Source organism: Gossypium hirsutum, chromosome A06 (genome assembly GCF_007990345.1).
Source record: "Gossypium hirsutum isolate 1008001.06 chromosome A06, Gossypium_hirsutum_v2.1, whole genome shotgun sequence".
Taxonomy (NCBI): domain Eukaryota; kingdom Viridiplantae; phylum Streptophyta; class Magnoliopsida; order Malvales; family Malvaceae; genus Gossypium; species Gossypium hirsutum.
Genome location: NC_053429.1, coordinates 11,982,948 through 12,006,097, shown reverse-complemented (window position 1 = coordinate 12,006,097; position 23,150 = coordinate 11,982,948). Strand labels below are relative to the sequence as shown.

At 34.7% G+C, this 23,150-nt stretch overlaps 1 protein-coding gene across 2 annotated transcripts; it reads left to right on the top strand.

Moving 5' to 3' along the window:
- The first annotated feature begins 290 nt into the window (after positions 1-290).
- On the top strand, positions 291-14,806 carry LOC107962657 (dnaJ homolog subfamily C GRV2). 2 transcript variants are annotated; one of them, XM_016899121.2, is made up of 22 exons: positions 291-1,199; positions 1,822-2,055; positions 2,807-2,894; positions 3,015-3,223; positions 3,749-3,850; positions 3,926-3,988; positions 4,117-6,351; positions 6,528-6,890; positions 7,471-7,611; positions 7,785-8,177; positions 8,811-9,305; positions 9,378-9,601; positions 9,711-10,055; positions 10,739-11,033; positions 11,112-11,564; positions 11,638-11,983; positions 12,066-12,409; positions 12,485-12,943; positions 13,202-13,326; positions 13,628-13,751; positions 14,026-14,094; positions 14,259-14,806. In XM_016899121.2, the coding sequence occupies exons 1-22, from the start codon at positions 786-788 to the stop codon at positions 14,460-14,462; spliced, it is 7,725 nt and encodes a 2,574-aa protein (XP_016754610.2). In that variant the 5' UTR covers positions 291-785; the 3' UTR covers positions 14,463-14,806. The 2 variants fall into 2 exon arrangements, with proteins under 2 accessions (XP_016754610.2, XP_016754611.2); XM_016899122.2 differs by lacking the exons at positions 291-1,199; positions 1,822-2,055; positions 2,807-2,894 and having other exon boundaries at positions 3,019-3,223; positions 3,739-3,850.
- Positions 14,807-23,150: the final 8,344 nt, after the last annotated feature.

The following is a 23,150-nucleotide window of genomic DNA, read 5'->3' as shown; positions in this document are numbered from 1 at the left end:
ATGAATTGGTATAATAAATTAACTCGATATTAATTCAAGATTAATGACAACATGATAAATAATTACAATACATGTAATATTCTTGATAGGATATATTTAAATATTTAAATATTATTTTACTCAAAATTTAATTTTATATTATATTTATTATTAATTATCTTTAATGACATGTGTTATTATATCTTATTTTTGAACTAACTAGTGTAATTTAAGTATTAATCAAGTAGAGAAAAATCATGACGGGAAAGACAAATATAATATAAAATAAAAAGCCGTGAGTCACCGAGCCGTAACTTTATTTGGGAACCGCAGTATTATTGTTTCGATAGTGTTGAAGGTCGGTCAGAACAACAAAGCAAACAACTCCTCCGAGCTGTCCATTCTCTCTCTTCTCTCTTGGCTTGCTTCAATCCCATTTCTCTTCTATCTTCTCATTTTCCTTTGAATTTTAATCCTTCATTAGCAGTTTTTTTAATCCAGAAACATCTTTCAAGCTCATATCGCACACTCTGAGAGCCGGATCTCGTTTCTCCGATGCCAATTTAGGGTATAATTGATCGGAAAAGAAACAAGGAACTGGCCAGAGTGGCAGATTTGGTGAATACGGTTAGAAGCTGGGGGCTAATCAGTCACTGCCTCACCGTACCCACCCCGCTTCACGTGTGGGACTCTGGTACTTCCTCCGCCCTAACAATGCTTCTCCTCTCCACACTCTCCATTACCTAGACTCCGTGTCAACTCGGCCCTTGCCTACAACCCGATCCGATTCCCGGCCCACTTCTTCCATGGACCAACACCATCACTCAGCAAACCCTCCTCCCCAGGAAGAGCCCGAGTACCTTGCCCGTTACATCGTCATCAAGCACTCTTGGCGCGGCCGTTATAAGCGAATCCTTTGTATTTCTAATGTCGCGATTATCACGCTTGATCCCTCAACTTTGTCAGTAACGAACTCATACGATGTCTCTACTGATTTTGAAGCTGCCACGCCGATTATCGGCAGGGATGAGAATTCTACCGAGTTTAATTTGAGCGTCAGGACCGATGGAAAAGGGAAATATAAGGCTATAAAGTTTTCTTCGCAGTATCGGGCTAGTATTTTAACTGAATTGCACAGGATCAGGTGGAACCGGTTGGGTGCTGTGGCGGAGTTCCCAGTGTTGCATCTACGGAGACGCCGTGCCGAGTGGTCTCCTTTTGTAAGTTTTTGCTAGATTTAAGTTTTGCTCTTGCATTTATTGACGTTAAAATTTCGATGAAATTAGTTTCTAATTTGACTTAAATTGGCTCTTGTCTTTAGATGATACTTTAACAACTTTATTAGTCTAAAGTAATTTAAATTGCTGCGAACTTTGATTTTGGAATTGTGAAACTGTCGCTTGTGCGATAAAGGGAGAATGATGCGAAGATAAATAGAAGCTGATCATAGAATTAAAATTTGTTAGGATTTTATTTGATTAATTAAATAGCATTTTTGGTCATACAGGGTTTAGCGTTTAGCTTAGATTTGCTTATTTTGTTTTGATTTCTGGTAGCGTTGGAATATTCGGAATCAGTGGGACTTGAGTTATTGATGTTTTGAATGTTCACATTGTTGATAATGGGAGATATTAAGACTCAAGACTTGACTATTGAGATTTTGGTCATTGAGATTAATTCTGTTGTAATTAGCTAGAAAGTATCTTGTTTGAGGATCAATTGTATTTCTAAACGGAAGAGCTAGTTCTATAACTATCTATGGTATCTATGTACTACTGGTTACTTCAGTTTTTCGTTTTAAAATTTCATATTCAAGCTTTTAACTACTGATTGTCTGTATAGAAATTGAAGGTCACGTGTTGTGGGGTTGAACTTATAGACTTAACATCTGGAGATCCTCGCTGGTGCTTAGATTTTAGAGATATGTCTGCCCCAGCCATTGTTCTGTTGGCAGATGCTTATGGGAAGAAAAACGTTGATAATGGTAGTTTCGTTCTTTGCCCTCTGTATGGGAGGAAATCTAAAGCCTTTCAAGCTGCTTCAGGGACAACTAATTCTGCTATCATTTCAAATCTGGTATACTAACATCTTTAATTTACTTCCATTAATTCTTTTACCTTGGTTGCTTTTGGGAAGTTGAATTTTAAAGAAGTGATTTAGATTTCTAATCAGTACACGTTAGGTGAAAGAGTGCATAAAAACACTTTCTTGATTATATTCAAGTTCATGGATTTGCTTGGTCTCTCTTTATAGTGAAATTGGAACACCCTAATAATTCCAGAAATTTGAAATTCATCTAATATACTATTCCAAATACGTACGTGTATTTAGATTTAACTAGTTCTTTCCCCTCTTTTTTAGACCTATAGTTTTAACTAGTTATTACTATTAGATAAGGGTAATTATTTGGTACAAAGACAGTGGGATTAATTCCACAAGCGGAGTTGAGATTTTTCCACATGTCTTATTTATTTTTTAATTTTTAAATACAATTTAAGGACAAGTGTCAAAATCTCAACTCTGCTTGTGGAGTCAAAATTTCCACCGCAAGTGTACCAAATAATTATCCATTAGATATAGTTAACTGCTATCTTGCTCTACTTATAAAAGAAACCAAATCCAGATCCATTCTCCACAATTCATATTTCCAAACATAGCACTCATGTTTACATTTCTCTTGAAATCTTCCAATTTAAATAAGTTGCTCCATATTGAATAGTTAAATATCCCTCTCAGTCATATCATTCTCTTTACATTTTACATCGATAATTAATTATTATTATTCTCTTTACATTTTCCATTGATAATTATTAAATATATTATGCAGACTAAAACTGCAAAATCAATGGTTGGTGTCGCACTTTCTGTAGACCATTCACAATCTCTCACTGTAACAGAGTATATAAAGCAAAGAGGTACCTTACCAAAAAGAACATTATTCTGTTTCTTCCTCTCACCTCTTTTTTGCCTACTCCTCCTTTGATATAATTCTTTTACTGTGTATTAAATAATATGGAAAAATATGTAAATCACAGCCAAAGAGGCCATTGGAGCAGAAGAAACCCCTTGTGGAGGCTGGTCTGTGACAAGATTACGTTCTGCTGCTCACGGAACTTTAAATATCCCTGGATTGAATTTCACCGTTGGCCCAAAAGGAGGACTTGGAGATCATGGTGATGCTGTATCTCGTCAACTTATCCTCACAAAAGCCTCCCTTGTTGAAAGACGGCCAGATAACTATGAAGTAAGCTAACGCGCTTCATCCATTGATAAAAAAATAGAATTAGTATATTACACTCATTGTGTAGATGCCGTATATTATCTGCATAACTTGCCTTATGAGTCTATTTGGGTTACACTTATTTGATTTCAACTATTTCTCTGGTTGGTTGTAGTTATAATTAGGAATTGGTTGAAGTAGGACTAGCTGAATGCTAGACATGACCGTCTTTGCTAATATGTTAAGCAAAGGCAGAGTGTGGTTGACCCCTGAATCATTTAACAATCATTCAGGTTCACGAGAATGCAATTCTTAATTTATGGTTCTAAAGGCATTACCAAATACTTCTTTGGATAATGTAGGGTGCAGCAAAAATTAATTGCTATGTTGCATGACTGGTAAAAGTGTCAAACTGATAGTTCAACATTTAGAGGAAAGTGTTACATGTCACACAATGCATATGGCTAATGTTATGTGCTTTTATCTTTTTTAAGAATTGTTTGAAGTAGGATTAATCACATGCTGAGAATATTCCTTAGATGTTTGCAGGCAGTTATTGTTCGTCCTTTATCTGCAGTGAGTTCACTTGTTCGATTTTCAGAGGAGCCCCAGATGTTTGCTATTGAATTCAATGATGGATGCTCTATCTATGTGAGAATAAAATCTCTATCTTTGAAAGCTTAATATGTTAGAGCTTGCAGCTTACCCGTATTTTATGGCTCACAGGTCTATGCAAGCACCTCGCGAGATAGCTTACTTGCAGCAATTTGTGATGTGTTGCAAACAGAAGTAGGTATACCTGTTCTGTATAGCATACGAACAGGCTTCTTTTCTCTAATGATCATGCTTTCTATTTTTGGTTCTATAATTCCTAGATAAATGGTTAATGTGGTTTGCTTGACGATCTGCTTGTCCAGGGTCAGTGCCCGGTACCTATATTGCCAAGGCTGACAATGCCTGGTCATCGCATTAATCCACCTTGCGGGAGAGTTGCTTTGCAATTTGGAAAACAACGCACTTTTGCTGATGTGGAAAGTGCATCCATGCATTTGAAACACTTAGCTGCTGCTGCCAAAGATGCTGTTGCTGAAGGCGGTTCTATTCCTGGTTCAAGAGCTAAGCTATGGCGCAGAATTAGGGAGTTCAATGCATGCATTCCATATAGTGGGGTGCCTCCTAATATTGAAGTTCCTGAGGTGACTCTGATGGCTTTGATAACAATGCTTCCAGCAACACCAAATCTTCCTCCGGAGTCCCCTCCCTTGCCGCCTCCTTCTCCTAAAGCAGCTGCAACAGTGATGGGTTTTGTTTCATGTTTACGTAGATTGTTAGCTTCCAAAAATGCTGCTTCTCATGTTGTGTCTTTTCCTGCTGCTGTTGGAAGAATAATGGGCTTACTCAGGAATGGATCTGAGGGTGTAGCTGCTGAAGCAGCAAGACTTGTTGCAGCACTCATTGGAGGTGGTCCTGGGGATACGAATGTACTAACAGATTCTAAAGGAGAGCAACATGCCACAATTATGCATACTAAGTCCATACTGTTCTCTCAGCATGGTTATGTTATTATCCTTGTCAACAGATTAAAACCCATGTCTGTATCCGCATTATTGTCCATGGCTGTTGTTGAAGTTCTGGAGGCTATGATATGTGATCCACATGGTGAAACTACCCAATACACAGTTTTTGTTGAGCTGTTGCGCCAAGTAGCTGGTTTGAAGCGCCGTCTATTTGCCTTGTTTGCCCATCCTGCAGAGAGTGTTAGGGAAACGGTTGCAGTGCTAATGCGTACAATTGCTGAAGAAGATGCAATTGCAGCAGAGTCAATGCGTGATGCTGCTTTACGTGATGGAGCTCTGTTGAGGCATTTATTACATGCATTTTTCCTTCCTGCAGGTGAGCGCCGTGAGGTTAGTCGCCAACTTGTTGCCTTATGGGCAGATTCCTATCAACCAGCTCTAGACTTGTTGTCTAGAGTTTTGCCACCTGGACTTGTTGCATATTTGCACACACGATCTGATGGAGCACCTGAAGAATCTATCCAGGAAGGATCATTGACCAGTAAAAGACACAAGCGTCTACTACAGCAAAGGAGAGCTCGTACAGGGCAGACGATTACATCGCAAGAGCAGTCCTTACCTTCTGTTAATAATTTTGAGGCAGGTGATGCAGTTAGGCAGATGAATTCTGGTTTTCATAGGGTGGCAGATAACTATCACAAATCAATTGCAGACCCTAACTCCAGTCAAGTTTTAAACCAATCTTCTGCTGCTCACACTGTCGAAAGTTCGGCAACTGATGCATATTGCACTGGAATTTCTCAAAATGGGCATTCATTTATATCAGCTTCCGCTGATGCTCCATCAACAAATGTGCATGGAGTATCAGAAACAAATCCTTCAAATTCAGTTGATTCTGGTGGCAATGCTGTTGGGTCACATAACACTGGTCTTCCGGCACCTGCTCAGGTTGTTGTGGAGAACACGCCTGTTGGTTCTGGTCGCCTACTTTGCAATTGGCCTGAATTTTGGCGTGCTTTTAGCCTTGACCATAACCGTGCGGATTTGATCTGGAATGAGCGTACTAGGCAAGAGTTGCGGGAAGCTTTGCAAGCTGAGGTTCATAAATTGGATGTTGAGAAGGAGCGCACTGAAGATATTGTTCCGGGAGATGCTACGGTAGAGAGTATGAGTGGCCAAGATAGTGTTCCTAGGATCTCTTGGAACTACTCTGAATTCTCTATTAGTTATCCTAGTTTGTCCAAGGAAGTTTGTGTTGGTCAATATTATCTGCGTTTGTTGCTTGAGAGTGGCAGTAGTGGTAGGGCACAGGATTTTCCACTTCGTGATCCCGTTGCCTTCTTCAGAGCACTCTATCATCGGTTCCTATGCGATGCTGACATAGGCCTTACAGTGGATGGTGCTGTTCCAGATGAAATGGGTTCTTCTGATGATTGGTGTGATATGGGAAGATTAGATGGCTTTGGAGGAGGTGGAGGCTCTTCAGTTAGGGAGCTTTGTGCAAGGGCAATGGCTATTGTTTATGAACAACATTGCAATACAATTGGCCCTTTTGAAGGGACTGCACATATTACTGTTCTCTTGGACAGAACAGATGACAGAGCTTTGAGACACCGTCTACTACTACTTTTGAAGGTGCCTTCCCTAATGAATTTTAGGTGCATTACATATTTCAAGCCTTAAGAGAATCTTTGTAAGATTGTGATGGAGCAAGTGATGGAGAAGGCTTGATCTTAATTCCAAAATAGATTTTGATTTCTAGTCTTGATCATTTTGAAAGTAATAGCAACTCTGTATTTCTGTATGTGCAGGTTTTGATGAAGGTTTTAGCAAATGTGGAATCTTGTGTTTTGGTGGGGGGGTGTGTGCTAGCTGTTGATTTACTAACTGTGGTTCATGAAGCTTCTGAGAGGACTGCTATCCCTTTACAATCAAATTTGATTGCTGCTACTGCTTTTATGGAGCCACTCAAGGAGTGGATGTATATTGACAAAGATGGTGTGCAAGTTGGACCTTTAGAGAAGGATGCTGTCAGAAGATTGTGGTCAAAAAAAGCTATTGATTGGACAACGAGGTGCTGGGCTTCAGGCATGCTGGACGGGAAGAGATTACGAGATATTCGTGAGCTTCGTTGGGCACTATCTGTTCGGGTTCCTGTCCTTACACCCACTCAGGTATTGTCTTTCACATTATCCAGTCTACATTCTTGCACAAGTACATTTGCATCATGGAAGTGGTTTGCAGTGTCTACTTAAATAGTGATGACTTTGGTCTATTAACTGGTTGCAAATTGCAATCTACTTATTATTCAACTTCTGCTTGTCAAATGCTTGAAAATCTACACCTTTTTCTTCTAATGATTGTGATCATCTGTTGAGTTTCTTTCTCCTTTTTATATTTCTTTTCTTTATGGCACTTTCAATTATGCTTGGATTTCTTCACTCTATTATATAGAATTTGGCTTTGGAGATGTATGTACTAGACTCACTTAAAAAGCACTTTTAAGCGGGCATTGATGATGTGTTGCTTGTATTTTAGTTTCTTATGTGATGGTTCTTTGAGCCAATTTACTGTTTGGGGACATTGAAATGGTATGATCGTACATGTTTATGATGCAGCTGCTGTATTAAGCACTAAATGGCTGATGTACACGTGTTGCTTTGACTGCTACTGTAGCAGTAGACTATCTTTGTAACGTTTGTATAACCTTGAATCTTTTTCTTGATACCTTCTAATTGGTAATACTGTTTGCAGGTAGGAGAGGCTGCATTGTCTGTTTTACATAGCATGGTTTCTGCACATTCAGACTTGGATGACGCTGGTGAGATAGTTACCCCAACTCCTAGGGTAAAACGGATTTTGTCAAGTCCACGTTGCCTTCCACATATTGCACAGGTATTGTTTTAGTTGATATTTAATGCTGTTTCCAGATATTGCAAATAAAAGGTTGCACTCTACTTTTTAGTTTTCAGGAAAGAATGATAGGATGTGTTCCCCTTATAAGAAGTATAATTTTTGTCTTAAGTGTTCCACTCATACAGTTGCATGTATTTCTTTTTCCCTAAAAGGCTATGCTTTCTGGTGAGCCAAGTATTGTAGAAGCTGCTGCTGCATTGCTGAAGGCTATTGTTACCAGAAATCCCAAGGCCATGGTGCGTTTGTACAGCACAGGTGCATTTTTTTTTGCCCTGGCCTACCCTGGATCCAACCTCCTTTCGATTGCACAACTCTTCTCAGGAACTCATGTACATCAAGCTTTCCATGGTGGCGAAGAAGCTGCAGTTTCCTCTTCATTACCCCTTGCTAAACGTAGCGTATTGGGTGGGCTTCTCCCTGCATCTTTGCTGTATGTATTGGAGCGTAGTGGCCCACTTGCATTTGCTGCAGCAATGGTTTCTGAGTCTGATACTCCAGAGATCATTTGGACACATAAAATGCGAGCTGAAAATCTGATTCGTCAGGTGAATCATATTTTTAATTGTGCAATAGTATATTATCTTGATGTCTTTACTCTGCACTTCCACATGCAGAAATGATATATTGGCAGTATAGAAGTAGGATTTTCTGTAGGGACTCATCTGAAACATAAGCATAGTCCTAAAGATTATAGTGTAATATAAAGTAGCTTGGAATAGTCAATGGTTTATGATATTGAAGAATTTATGCTCCCAAGTATATCATTTATTGACACATAAGCAATTGGTTTCCTGAAGTAAAATAGATAAACTAGTTTCTGTATAAAGTTAGAAACTGGAGCATGTAAATGACTAGGCGAGACAATGGAAATACTTATTTCTCTTTTCCCCAAATTCCAAATTCTTTCTGCCAGTCTATATGTGTGTGTGTGTGTGTGTGTGACAGATTCTTTTGTTCTCCTTTGCTTTTTCCACAAACAATTGTTCCACCTTCATTCCCTTTTTCCCTCTCCTGAATGCAGAAACCAAATTATGTTTAGAAAATAGATGAGTGGAAACTGCTTGCTTAACCAAACTATGGCTAGAAGATATAATATCTTTCAAGGTCAATTATAAAGGATAAAGGTTGCTGTTCTACTTACTACAATTACATGATACATTGTTTATTCCTTTCCAAAGGTTTTGCAGCATCTTGGTGATTTCCCCCAGAAATTGTCACAACATTGTCATTCTTTGTATGAGTATGCTCCTATGCCACCAGTGACTTATCCAGAGCTCAGAGATGAAATGTGGTGTCACCGTTATTACCTTCGAAATCTATGTGACGAAATTCGGTTTCCAAATTGGCCGATTGTTGAGCATGTGGAGTTTCTACAGTCCTTGCTAGTAATGTGGCGAGAAGAGTTGACACGGAAACCAATGGATCTTTCTGAGGAGGAAGCTTGCAAAATATTAGAGATTTCCTTGGAAGATGTATCCAGTGATGATGCTGATCAGAAGTGTTCTCCCAAGGAGACTGGAGATATATCTATCATATCCAAGCAAATTGAGAACATTGATGAAGAAAAGCTTAAACGACAATATAGGAAACTTGCTATGAAATATCATCCTGACAAAAATCCTGAAGGGAGGGAAAAATTTCTTGCTGTACAAAAGGCTTATGAACGACTTCAGGTAGATGCTTGCTCCTCAGAGAAGTGCATACTGACGTTCTTGGAATTAAATTAATCATTCCTCTTTATGTAGGCTACGATGCAAGGTTTGCAAGGTCCTCAGCCTTGGAGGCTCTTGCTTCTGTTGAAAGGACAATGCATCTTGTATAGAAGATATGGAGATGTGTTGGAACCATTTAAATATGCAGGTTATCCCATGTTGCTCAATGCGGTAACTGTTGACAAGGAAGATAACAATTTTCTCTCCTCAGATAGAGCACCTCTTCTTGTTGCAGCGTCAGAGCTTGTTTGGCTTACGTAAATTCCTCTCCTACCAACATATACTCTTGTAAATCTCGTTTTACTAGTTAAATTGGGCTGGGAGATTTCATCTCTTTTTCTTTTCTTTCCCCCTTTTTACTGTTAGGTGTGCATCATCCTCATTGAATGGTGAAGAACTTGTTAGAGATGGTGGGATACAACTTCTTGCTACACTTCTCTCTCGTTGCATGTGTGTTGTTCAACCAACTACTCCTGCAAATGAACCTTCTGCTATCATTGTTACAAATGTGATGCGAACCTTTTCTGTTCTGAGTCAGTTTGAGACTGCCAGACTTGAGATCCTTGAGCTTTCTGGACTTGTTGATGACATAGTGCACTGCACTGAACTTGAGGTTGTGCCTGCAGCTGTTGATAGTGCCCTCCAGACTATTGCTCATGTTTCTGTGTCCCCCGATTTGCAAGAGGCCTTGATAAAGGCTGGAGTGTTATGGTAAATTAGCTTATCTTTTTCGGTATTTGATTCGAATGCATGTTTGCACCACTGTCGATTAGTTTATCTATGGCCATATTTTCGTCTGGGTCCTCTAGGAAATATGTGATCTCTTCTTAGTCTTTTACAAAGTTACACTATTCAAAGTATTTACTTTGCATCTTCTATTTAGTCTTCCATTGCTAATAAATATTAAGTTTATACAGAGCCGCCTTCTGGGACTATTTTCTTTTCTTTTATTTTTTTTTGGAGCCAGTTACTCTTTATAAATTCCCAGGGATCATCCTCTTCACTGTAGAATATAGTAGATACTAAATAGTCTGCTATTTGTTTCTTGTGGCAGCACACTTCATGTTCAAGTCTTTTTGGTGTCATTACTTTCTCTATATTCTATTATTATAGATTTATTACAATTTTTTTGTTTGTACTATGCATGTAAAACCTCTCTATTGAATGTGCATGAAAATGGCACTGTAGACAAGAGACTAAGTGAAATAATTATTCGCGCCATTATCAGTTTAGCTTTCTTGCTGCTGACGATGTTATTCTTTATGTTTCTACTAGTTTGCTAACAGGTTTTAGATGTAATATATTGATAAGATATTTGGCAATCTTATGAGTTAAATCCATAGTCCTCTATTACTTGATTAACTTGTTTCATTTGGATAATATGGTTTGGCTAGGTACCTTTTGCCATTGTTACTTCAGTATGACTCAACTGCAGAGGAATCTGATACAGCAGAGTCCCATGGTGTTGGTGCTAGTGTTCAAATTGCGAAAAATATGCATGCTGTACGAGCAGCCCAGGCATTATCTAGGCTTAGTGGGTTATGCTGTGATGAAAACGGAACACCTTATAATGAATCTGTAGTCAATGTACTCAGAGCTTTGCTAACTCCGAAACTTGCCAGCATGTTGAGAGATCATGTACCAAAAGACCTACTGTCGAAGCTGAATACAAACCTAGAGTCACCAGAGGTGAACAGTGTACTTTTTCTGTTGTTTCATTTCAATTACCTTGGTATTGGTTGAAGTCTAACTTCTTCTTTGTCATAGATAATCTGGAACTCTTCAACTCGAGCAGAATTGCTGAAATTTGTGGACCAGCAAAGATCTAGCCAAGGCCCAGATGGTTCGTATGACCTGAAAGATTCTCATGTCTTTGCCTATGAAGCACTGTCAAAGGAACTTTTTGTTGGCAATGTTTATTTGAGGGTTTATAATGATCAACCTGACTTTGAGATCAGTGAACCAGAAGCATTCTGTGTGGCTTTAATTGACTTTATAGCTTCTCTAGTGCACAATCACTCTGTGGATTATGATATTCCGGAAAAACTTAACATCAGCAACTCAACTCTCGAGTCTGAGCATCAAAGTGACTCAACTGGTGCATCAGTAGAAGAACAGCAAGTTCATGATGATTCTCTGGCTGCATCTGATAATAAAGTGAAAGATAAGGAAGAAAATGTCCTGATTAAAAACCTTCAATCTGGACTTACATCACTGCAGGTAACTTACTTTCTTGTGTCTACCATGTCATATAGAATTTAATACATGAGTTCTGACACTTCTCCTGTTGCAGAACTTGCTGACAACATATCCTAATTTGGCATCCATATTTTCTACTAAAGAGAGGCTATTACCACTTTTTGAATGCTTTTCCATGCCTGTTGCATCAGAAAGCAACATTCCTCAGCTTTGCCTGAATGTTCTCTCTCTTTTGACTACATATGCACCTTGCTTGGAGGCCATGGTTGCAGATGGATCTAGTCTTCTTCTGCTGTTGCAAATGCTCCACTTTGCCCCAGCTTGCCGTGAAGGGGTACTTCATGTCCTCTATGCTTTGGCAAGCACACCTGAACTTGCTTGGGCAGCAGCCAAGCATGGTGGTGTTGTGTACATTCTCGAACTTCTCTTGCCTTTACAAGGTAATTTTGTATTCATGTTTTTTTTTTTTACCTTTTCTACTAGAAAGACAATCATTTTTATATTAGAAATGGCTGTGCGCAGAAGAAATTCCCTTGCAGCAAAGAGCGGCAGCAGCCTCTTTATTGGGTAAACTTGTTGCGCAGCCAATGCATGGGCCTAGAGTTGCTATAACATTAGCTAGGTTTCTTCCAGATGGCCTAGTATCAGTCATAAGGGATGGGCCTGGTGAAGCTGTTGTGTCTGCCCTTGAACAGAACACAGAAACACCAGAACTTGTATGGACTCCAGCCATGGCAGCATCACTGTCTGCACAAATTGCTACTATGGTATCAGACCTGTACCGTGAACAGGTGAAGGGCCGTATCGTTGACTGGGATGTACCTGAGCAAGCTTCTGCACAGCAGGAAATGAGAGATGAGCCCCAGGTATTACTTGATATTATCTTGTCAAAATTTTCTACTGTTATTTGCTGGGGAACTAATTAGTTCATAATCATGCAGGTTGGTGGAATCTATGTCAGGCTATTCCTTAAAGATCCCAAATTTCCTCTTAGAAATCCCAAGAGATTTCTGGAAGGGCTACTAGATCAGTACTTGTCATCTATTGCTGCCACACATTATGAGTCGGAATCTGTTGACCCTGAACTTCCTTTGCTTCTTTCTGCTGCTTTGGTTTCATTATTGCGAGTGCACCCTGCACTTGCAGACCATGTGGGTTATCTTGGATATGTGCCCAAACTTGTTGCTGCCGTGGCTTACGAGGGAAGGCGAGAAGCAATGTCATCTGGGGACATGAAAGATGGTGGTAATATGGCAGACAGAAAATATGAATCGGATGAACAGCCTGCACAAACTCCACAAGAACGTGTGCGCCTTAGTTGTTTGCGGGTTCTGCATCAACTAGCTGCCAGTACTATATGTGCTGAAGCTATGGCAACTACTAGTGTTGGAACAACACAGGTATCTGTTCTAATAACAGCCTTATTTTTTATTTTCTTACTGTTTGTTGCAAGTCAACCTTTTAGTTTTATCATTTAAGCATTCTTGATTGTAATAGGTTCTCATGGTACTTTGTTTTGTCCTTGTTCTTTAATCTTTGAAATTTTCTTTAATAAGGAGATTGGGTTGTTTAGCTTGTCTATATACTTTTGGTCATTTTATTGAATCCGCCCTTGGAACTTTTTATTCTCTTATTTACCCAAGAAAATATAATTGCAGGTTGTTCCCCTTCTAATGAAAGCTATAGGGTGGCAAGGTGGAAGCATTCTAGCCCTAGAAACATTAAAGCGTGTTGTGGGTGCTGGAAATCGAGCTAGGGATGCACTTGTTGCCCAAGGACTTAAGTAAGTAGTAATTTTTAGGCATTAACTAATGCGAATAAATGGTAAACATGCATGCGTACATGGATGGGTAATTTCTCTTGTAGTTGAAGAAATTGTTTCCCAGAATTCTGGCATTTTACTTAGAAACTTTCGTGATGAGTTCCATTTTTGATTTGTCTACTAATAATTATGCATGCAATACTAACAGATATGCTCGGGTTCAGAGTTGCATATTGTGTGTGTTATCTTTGGATGAGTTTTATGTTGTGTTAGCTCTGTTGTATAGTTTCTGATGTTGAAACAAAATCGGTAAATAATGCAGGGTTGGTCTGCTTGAAGTACTTTTGGGACTTCTTGATTGGAGAGCTGGGGGAAGGAACGGACTTTGCTCTCAGATGAAATGGAATGAATCAGAAGCATCCATTGGCAGAGTGCTTGCTATTGAGGTTAGATTGCAATCATTTTTGGCGAACTTTCATCTTTTGTCTGAGTGTACTATCATAGTTATCTGACAGTCCTATGTTTTGTGCTTAGTTGTTTTATTTTGGCCATCTTTTGTGATTAGTTGTTTAAAGTGTATAATTCTAGGAGTTGATTAATTTTTTATCTACATCGGAATTCTTTCTTTTCTTTTCCTTTTGAAGCTGATTTTCTATTTTCATTTCTTTGAAGTGCTGGAGTTAATAATCTGAAATTACGTATTAAATTTTTTCAATCCAGGTTTTGCATGCATTTGCAGCGGAAGGGGCTCATTGTATTAAAGTGTGCGAAATATTGAATGCATCTGATGTAAGTCCTCATGCATGGTTTCCGTAGAATCTTTTTTTTATTTTGGGGGGGGGTAAACCTCTAGAACTGACATTTTATTGACAGTTTAAATGTGTTTCTCGTATTGTTTTCATCTATTCATTCTGTGCATCTCATCTCTAGTGGTTATCATATGTGTTCTGTAGGTTTGGAGTGCATATAAAGATCAGAAACATGACCTTTTCCTGCCTTCAAATGCCCAATCCGCGGCTGCCGGAGTTGCTGGTCTGATCGAGAGTTCCTCATCCAGACTGGTTTATGCCATCACAGCTCCGCCACAAACCACACAGTCAAGAATACCTGCATCAACAGTATCAGATTCAAATGGAAGCCAGGATCAGCTTTCTTAAGGCAAGGATTAAAGAGAAATTATTTTGAGAGGCATGAAAGAGTATATTCAGTGAAGAATTATACATGACAGTCACACATTTGTATAGCTCAGTGTACAGTCTTTAATTTTTTTTGTTTTTCTTTCTCTTGGATTCACTCCGTCAGCGAAGGTTTGATTGAAGCAGAGGTGGTAGTTGGAATTTTTCTAGTGAGAAGAAGGATGTTTTATATTCTATATGTTAAAAAAGGAGAAGAAAGGATTGAGTTTCCGTTTTGTAAAGAAGAAAAAAGAATTGAAGATATGATTGTAAATTGAAACTGTTGTCTGTGTTGTCCAATAATACCATCAAATTAGTTGAGGTCATTTTTTGTTTTTATTATAGCAATTTTTGCTTTGTTTGAAGAATAGGAACTGGGGTAATATCGTAATTTTAAGATTTAAAATATTCCAATAAAATTATTATTATTATTATTATTTTATCCTAGTTTTGAGTTGTTTTAAATTATTATTTTGTAAGTATTTATCTATACTTCTGTTAATAAAACAGAGTGGAGTAATCTCCTAAGCTTTTTATTACTTTAATACGGTATACAAGTATTTTGTCTAATGTCATGGTTTTCGTTTAGAGATATTCAAGGGCAATGTCAATTTAGATCAATTTTTTTTTTTTAAAAAAAAGTTTGGATTCTCAAAAATGGGCTTAATTTTTTTTGTTGCGCCCATATTTGAATTTTTTATATTAGTATTTTTTACTTAAAAATCAATTTAAAAAAATAATATACTAAAAAATATTAAAATAAAGGGTAAACTATAAAAATAATCACTTTTGTTTATCTTATATTACATTTTAGTCACTTATATTTGAAATATTACGTTTTAGTCACTTGCGTTATCATTTTGTTACGAAGTAGTCATTTTGCTGTTAAGCTGCATTACTTTCCTAACAACAATCCTACGTGATAGTTCAAATAGATTTTAAATGCCAACTTAGATGAGAATAATTTTTTAGCAAAATAGAAAAGAAAACTAAAAGAAAAAGGAGACGAACAGGTTTTCTTTTTCAGTTCAAGGTGTAATTAATTTAAAAATTTTAATTAATTAAATTTATTTAATTAAAAACCTCTTATCGTCTTAGTTGGACATCCAAGTTACCATTTAAAATCCATTTGGACTGCCACGTAGAGTTGTCATTAGGGAGTTAACAAAGCTTAACGATAGAGTGACCACTTCGTAACAAAACGATAACGTAAGTGACTAAATCGTAACATTTCAAAACTAAAATGTAATCTAAGGCAAACAAAAGTGATTTTTTTTTAGTTTACACAAAAATAAATGTTATCTAAAACATTAAAAATCTATTAAAAAGTATTTATATTAAAAAATACATAATAAATGTTTTATAGAACAATATTTGATACACTGCAGTGGAATTTTTCAACTCCACAAGTAGGGTGAAAGAGAGTGTCCTATAGGTGTAATATGATATTAAAAATATAAATATTTAAAAGAAGGAATATGACAGTATATTGCCTGTATATCAAATACTAACTAATGTTTTATTATATTAAAAAATACAAATAAATGCAATAAATTTTTACTATATTAAAAATTATTTTTAAAACTTTATATTTTGAGTTAAGTTATTTAGTTGGCTAGGGCTTTTTGGGTTTTGAATAATGAGTTTAATTATTTTGGGTTAGTGATTTAATATAAAATATATATAATTATTATTTAACATATATAATTAATATAATTAATTTGTATAATATAATATATCCAGGTCAAGCTCAGGGCAAAAAATATTGTTCATTGTTGGGCCTATATAGAAAATAGGTCATAAATTTTACCCAAGCCCATTTTTTGGGCCTTATATTTTTGTTCAAACCCTTCTATTTTTCGGGTAAATCTTCGGACCTAAGCTAGTGGCCCGATCCATGAGCAGCTTTATTTTCAATATATGCTTTTCTTTTACCCTTTCTCTCAAACGATCCTATTTTTGGATCTTCATATATTTCCAACTATTTATCTCTTTTTTATTACCAACCAACCATCGGCTTTTATCTATTAGTTCAAAGTGGTGAGGTTCGTGCCCAATTATCTTAGTAGTCGGTTGAGGGACTTTGCCTAATGGATGTCAAACCACATCTTAAATTAAGTTTTATGCTACCATAACTAACAATAAGAGTATGTCATTTCAAGTCTTTAGTTGGAAAATCCACCTTTTTTACCATCAGCTGTTTGTGTTTTTTTCGTAATCGTCAATCGAAGATCAATCTTGCAGGGCATAATAATGTAATTTAAGGATTTCTTGTCATCATCTAAGATTGTTGCTCTATCGACCATCATTCTACGTAATCTTAAATTTTAAAATATTCAAATACAATTGTTATAATTTCTGTCGAAACCATTTTTTTGTTTGATGAAAAATGGGGATCGACTTTTCAAGCAAAATGTAGAGTCGTTACCAATCCTTTTTGTATAGGTATGATTGGATCACCTAATAAAGCATTTTATTCCATTTAAATCAATTTTGGCCTACGTAAATATGAGAAAACGGGTTCGGGAGTCGGTTACGTATGAGGAAAGATTAGCACCCTCATTACGCCAAAAATTGGCACCAAATTGATTAAATACCGTCCTTATGTCTAAGATTTAAAAAATGCTTTTTTGAAATGTGGTTCCTTTTATAAACATTTGAATAGCCCAAGTTGGTCGTCAAAATTCTCTTGTTTCAAAGGAATACAACATCACATCTAGCATGATAGGGCACGATCCTTTATACCCTCGAAAACACGATAAATTTCGACTTCCAAAAGTTTATATGTTGAAAATCACAAAAGGATGCCCAATTATTTAGTCCAACGAAAAAATCGAAACCCAGCGTAGTAGGGCACGATTCCCTGAATTTCTAGACATTGAACATTGCCTTGTTTTAGAATTTAGAAAACATGAGTGAAATTCTAAAGGGATATTTGATTATTTTGAACAAACAGGAAATTACAACCCAGCATGATAGGGCATGATTCCCCGAATTGCCAAACATCGAACATTTCTTTCGTTTTAAAGAATTTTTAAAGACATGAGTGAAATTCCAAAGGAATACTTGATTATTTTGAACAAACGGGAAATTACAACCCAGCATGATAGGGCACGACTCCCCAAATTGCCAAACATTGAACATTGCCTTCGTTTTAAAGAATCTTCAAATAAACAATTGTAGAACTAGCTCAAAACACGTTACCTTTACTTGAAATAGAATGGAATAATTAATTTTAAAAAAGGGGTGAAAATTATAATGCAACATTTGTAGACCCAAAAGAGAAATAAAAACATGGGGTAATATGCACACATAAAATACAATACCAACTAACAAACTAACAACTAACAAATTAACAAAACCAATAATTAAGTATAACTAATCTAAGAAAATGTAATCAAACTTCTAAGCATGGATGGAGAGCAACAATACAACAAATATACATGAAATAATACAAAAACGATTAACCTATGAGATATCAAACAACATAAAATTAATATGATACAAAACAACTTCTAAAGAATGATGCATTGATGAGGAAATAACATGTGTTAGGACTTGAAATAATTCATAAAAGAAAAACTTAGAATATAAATATATAATTTTTGACATTGACGTCGCAAAAACACTTGAATCAAATAATATGCAAAATGATTTGGGAAAATACATTTATTTATAATTGGCAATATGTATAAATATAGATAAATTCAAATAATGTATGAAATAAAAAAAGGTATGCAAAGGAATATAATATAAAGTATAATTTTAGGAAGTAAGTTATATACATAATAGATTTAAAAACATATATATAAATAATTTAAGAGAATAACTAAACAAACAAAAAGAAAAAAAATGGAATTCAACATGTATATGGGATCAAGCTAATTTTGCTATGAATAATATATGTACAAATATGCTCAGAAAAATTTAGACGAAACATTATAAAAAAGAATGCTAAAAATAATATAATAAAACCAGCTTCAAAATAACCATACAAATAAAAACAAAGCAAATTTATTTAAAAAAAAACACATATATAAGAACATTAAATGAATTTTAAAATAATAAGTATTTCAAATAGCGAGCTCACTATGAATATTTAAATAAAATTTTACACATAATGTAAAATAAAATAATGATTTCAAAATAATGATTTATTTAAACAAAAATAAAAATTATTAAAAGTTTTGACACATAAAAAAAATACTAAATGAATCTCCTCAAAAAAAAATGAATCATATAAACAAAAACCCAATTGAAATAAAATTAAAATGAAAAGGGATAATTTATAAATTTTGAAATTAAACGGAGGGTTAACACACAATACGCGTAAATTCTAAAGAACTAAAGTTGGAAATAATCCTGGTCCCAAAACGCAAGGCTTAAACGCGGGCTAAATTGATGTGATTTCTTAATTCTAGATGCCATTTAAAAATAACTAAAGTACACATAGGGCCTAATTCAACATTAGAGTGAATGAGAGGGGTCATGTGTGGAAATCTCCCAATTTAAGTCAAGGCACATGAATCTGGCCTGCTAAACGGGTCAACACGCGGGGTCTTTACCCCTTGGAATGGCACCATTTTCTAAACCTGATATTAAAACTCCCTTTTCCATTTATTTGCCTTTCAAAACACTAATAATCTTTAAGCCTTTTTTTTTTTAAAAAAAAAGAAAGAACCCCTTAACCTGCTCTGTTAGGGTTAGTTCAGCATGCAGCCGCCAAACCACCATCCATTCGATGGTCGACGGAGTGAACAACGGCCAGATTTCGCCAACCGAGGCCGTGACTACGGTGATCTGGTAATTTTGCTCCTTTTTTTCTTTATTTAAAAAAAAACCTCGAATCTTATGATATTCTTTTAAAAAACGAAACAAACTTTGAAGATTTAAACAAAATCTCGATACCATTCGACCCTCGCCCACATCTATATATTTTTGAGATGTTCGGGCTCTCATCGGCGTCGATTCGAGTATCCACTTCATGTATTCATGCCTAAATTGTAAGCTAATCACAAGAAACGAAAAAAAAAACAAATTTGGAAATCACCTTCCAATAACTTTCGTCTTGATTTCTTTTGATATCCAGTGTGCCTCCCAAAAAAAAAATTACAATCGATTCCCCCTGGCTTTATAGCCGAATGTTCAAATAAAAATACAATTTTTCTTTTTGCTTTCGTATTGGCTATTGTTGCTGCTGTTTGCTTGTTTTTTTTCGCAGGTACGGAGCGTGTGTTGGCACCTAGCGTGAGGCGTACGGAGGCGCACGTGGTGGACGTACAGTAGCTGCTGGTGGCTGCGGCGCTAAGCAGAGGCTAGGGTTTCTGCCTTGATTTTTTGGTTTTTGGGCTGTAGAGTATTTGGGCCTTGTAAATGGACTTGTAATTAATTTTTATTTAGTTTATTTTTTGTTTAGTGGGCCCGGGCAAAAATGGGCTTTTACAATTTCATATTCTAATTTTGAATTGTTTAAAATTATTATTTTATCGTATTTTTATTTTAAACATAATTGTCTATCTTTAACTTATAAATAAAAGTTTTCATTAATAAATCAAGTGAAACTATTTCATAAGCCTTCGTTACTTGAATAGAAATCTTCTTGTAATTAGCCAGAAGTTACAAAATGTTATTAATTATGCTCTGGTTCAAGGGGCAATGGCACTGGCACGAAACATTTTTCTCAATGTTTTTGAAATCGGATTGAATTGGTTGGTTAAATTAGTTTTAACAGTTCGATCATCCTCATAAAACCAAAAATCAAACAAACAAGTTAAACCAGGTTAAAAATTGGTTAGACTGAGTGAAAAAACTTATATGTTATAATATTGATTATATTCCTTCCACTAAAATCAGTTTGGTTCTTTTTCTTCAAGCATTAGACAATGTGACTTGTGAGAGATTTGAATAAAATAATACAAGATCAGTAGAAAAGAAGTATTGAATATGTGAGAAGAAAAATAAAGTGTTTTTGAGTTTAATTTACTGATTACGGTACGTAGTAAACAAAGGAAACAAGAGAAGAAAAAAATAGAAAAAAAAATCCAACAATCAAGGAACCAAAGAAGAAGAGGAAGGAAAATCAATGGTCAAAATAGATGAGAACAAGAAGAGAAATAGAGAATAAAATAAAAAAAAATTAGAGAGTTGCTTAGATTAAAATTTCGAATGAAATTTAATTAATTAACATCAATTCCAGCAAAATGCCTTTATCATTATAATATAAATCAATAAGAGTCAAAAGAGATGGGTTGTCTATTAAAAGAAGAGTTGTTCAACATTTATTATGAATGGTTTTACTAGAATAAATAAAAAGTTGAAACAAATGAGAAATGGGAGACTAATTTATTTATTTACTTATTTATTGGTCGTTAGATTAGTCAAATCGGGAAGCGGTGATTTGATCGATTTGATCACGAGCTTAGTTTTATAAATATTAAATTTTCATTCTATTTATTTTATGAAAATTAATTTATCAACTAAAAGTGACTTACACTCCAACGAAAAATAAATTGTTTTTCCTATAAATTAACTTGCCATCTTAAAAAGCATTAAGTCATATTCTAGAAAAGACCTCCTTTTACATGTCAACGAAAAATAATAAGTCTATTTTCTTATAAATTAACTTACTATATTGAAAAGTGTAAATCATTTTTTAAAAGATAACTCTTTTATGAGTATTTTTATTTTTATATAAAAAATAACTTGAATAAACCTTAATAATATTATTAAAACTTTTAATATTTAAAAATATTAAAATATTAAAATTAAATATTATAATGTTCAATGTTATTAAACATTCATATTTAATTATTTATATTTAATAATATAATAAATTAAAATTTTATTTTAATAATAAAATTTAACAATAATAATTTTATATTTTAAATAATATTTTTAATATATTATTAAAAATATATATTAATATTCTAATAATAAATATATATTTCAATTTATAAATATTTAATAATAAATGTCGTATAGTAAAATATGAATATTTTAATTATACAAATATGAGTATTTGTTTAAATCATGCTTAGTTTCATTTATTCTTTTAAGTCTAATGTGTCATTATTTACTCTCATATACGTAATATATGTAATTTAAATTAAGTTTTAATTAGACATTATTTATTTTTAAGTTTATATACAACATTAATTATTATAAAATATTATCTTTTTATAAAATAAATTTTGATTGTTAAAAGGAAATATTTCTATAATTTTTTTGTAACAAATATATTAGAGAAAGGATTGTATGAAACAGTGACGCCACGTCATCTGTATCCCTTTCCAATAGTTTAATGCCACATCAGTATTCTTATCCTGAATTTCAGGATTTTATCCTGAAAAAAATCAAATCCAAATTAAAATATTAAAATTCAGGATTTTAATACTGATGTGGCATAAAACTATTGGAAAGTGATACAGATGACGTGGCATAACTGTTTCATACAATCCTTTCCCAATATATTAATGTTTGATTTATTTCATTAAAAACAACATTTAAAAATAATAAATTTATTAAACAATGGAAAACATTTTACGTAAAATCATTTAAAAAAAGTAACAATTTTTTAAAAATTATTTTTTGAAAATTTGTTTTTAAAAAGAATAACAGTATACTATGGTACCTTGTGAAAATGATGTAAACAACATTTAATGTGAACCATATATTTTCACTTATATAAAATTCAAATGAAATTTTAAAATGGTTAAATTAAAGTTTTTGAGGTAATAGTATTTTAGACTCAAATATTATTATAAAAAAATATTTTTATGTTATTTGTTAGTCTGTAAGTATAATGGATTTTTAGTTATTTTTTAATTAAAATGGTGTTTAATTAACTTGTAACACTAACCTTATATAATAATATAGATTAAAGGTATAAACGTACCATAAGCTCTCGAAGTATTTAAAAAAAAATCAACTAAGCTCTTCTCAATCTTTTAAATCCAATTGAGCTCTTTAACCCATAAAATTGACCATTTAATCCTTTTGACCGTTAAATTTAATGATTGACAATCAAATCCTAATGGCCTTGCTAGTGTGATTGTTAATGTTTGGATTTATTCGTGTTTGCTGACATGACACCTTATATGCATCAATTTACTGGCATGTCATTATTGTCTTACGCCACATCAATTAAAAATTAATAAAATTATTTTAAAAAGTCAAACTGTAACACCCCAAACCCGGCCCAGACGTTATGACCGGATCCGACATGCGTTCAAAACATTTTATATTATTGGTCCAGAAAAACTTACTTAGTGTTTTAAAAGATAATTTCATATAGGTTAAAGTGAATGGAAACTGTGCACCAGGTAGGAAACCGGAAAAGAGGCGGTGAGTCCATCGGACTGCTTAAGTACCAAGCTCCATTCGGATCCAATCCTAGACATGCATACTGCCATTGCCACACCTTAACGTCATGGATATTTCTAGGAAACCGATTTGATTAAGTCATTTTTAGGAAAAGTGATTAATTTTGGAAAATACTTTCATTACGGAAGCTTTATTTGTTGTCGTGTTATTTTGAAATCAATTGTTATTTTTGAAAACGCGCCCTAAAGCTATCCAATTTCAACAGTTAAAAAAAATAATACCTATCTTAGTAATACATATTAAAACCATCAAAAATAATTAAGCGGCCTTATTGCATTTAAAAACCCA

Excerpts from the sequence above, each read along its gene's own strand:
- LOC107962657 (XM_016899121.2), top strand. The coding sequence starts at position 786 with ATGGACCAACACCATCACTCAGCAAACCCTCCTCCCCAGGAAGAGCCC. Across the intron at positions 3,989-4,116 it reads GTGATGTGTTGCAAACAGAA|GGTCAGTGCCCGGTACCTAT; the intron begins GTAGGTATACCT and ends CTGCTTGTCCAG. Across the intron at positions 11,034-11,111 it reads CAAACCTAGAGTCACCAGAG|ATAATCTGGAACTCTTCAAC; the intron begins GTGAACAGTGTA and ends TCTTTGTCATAG.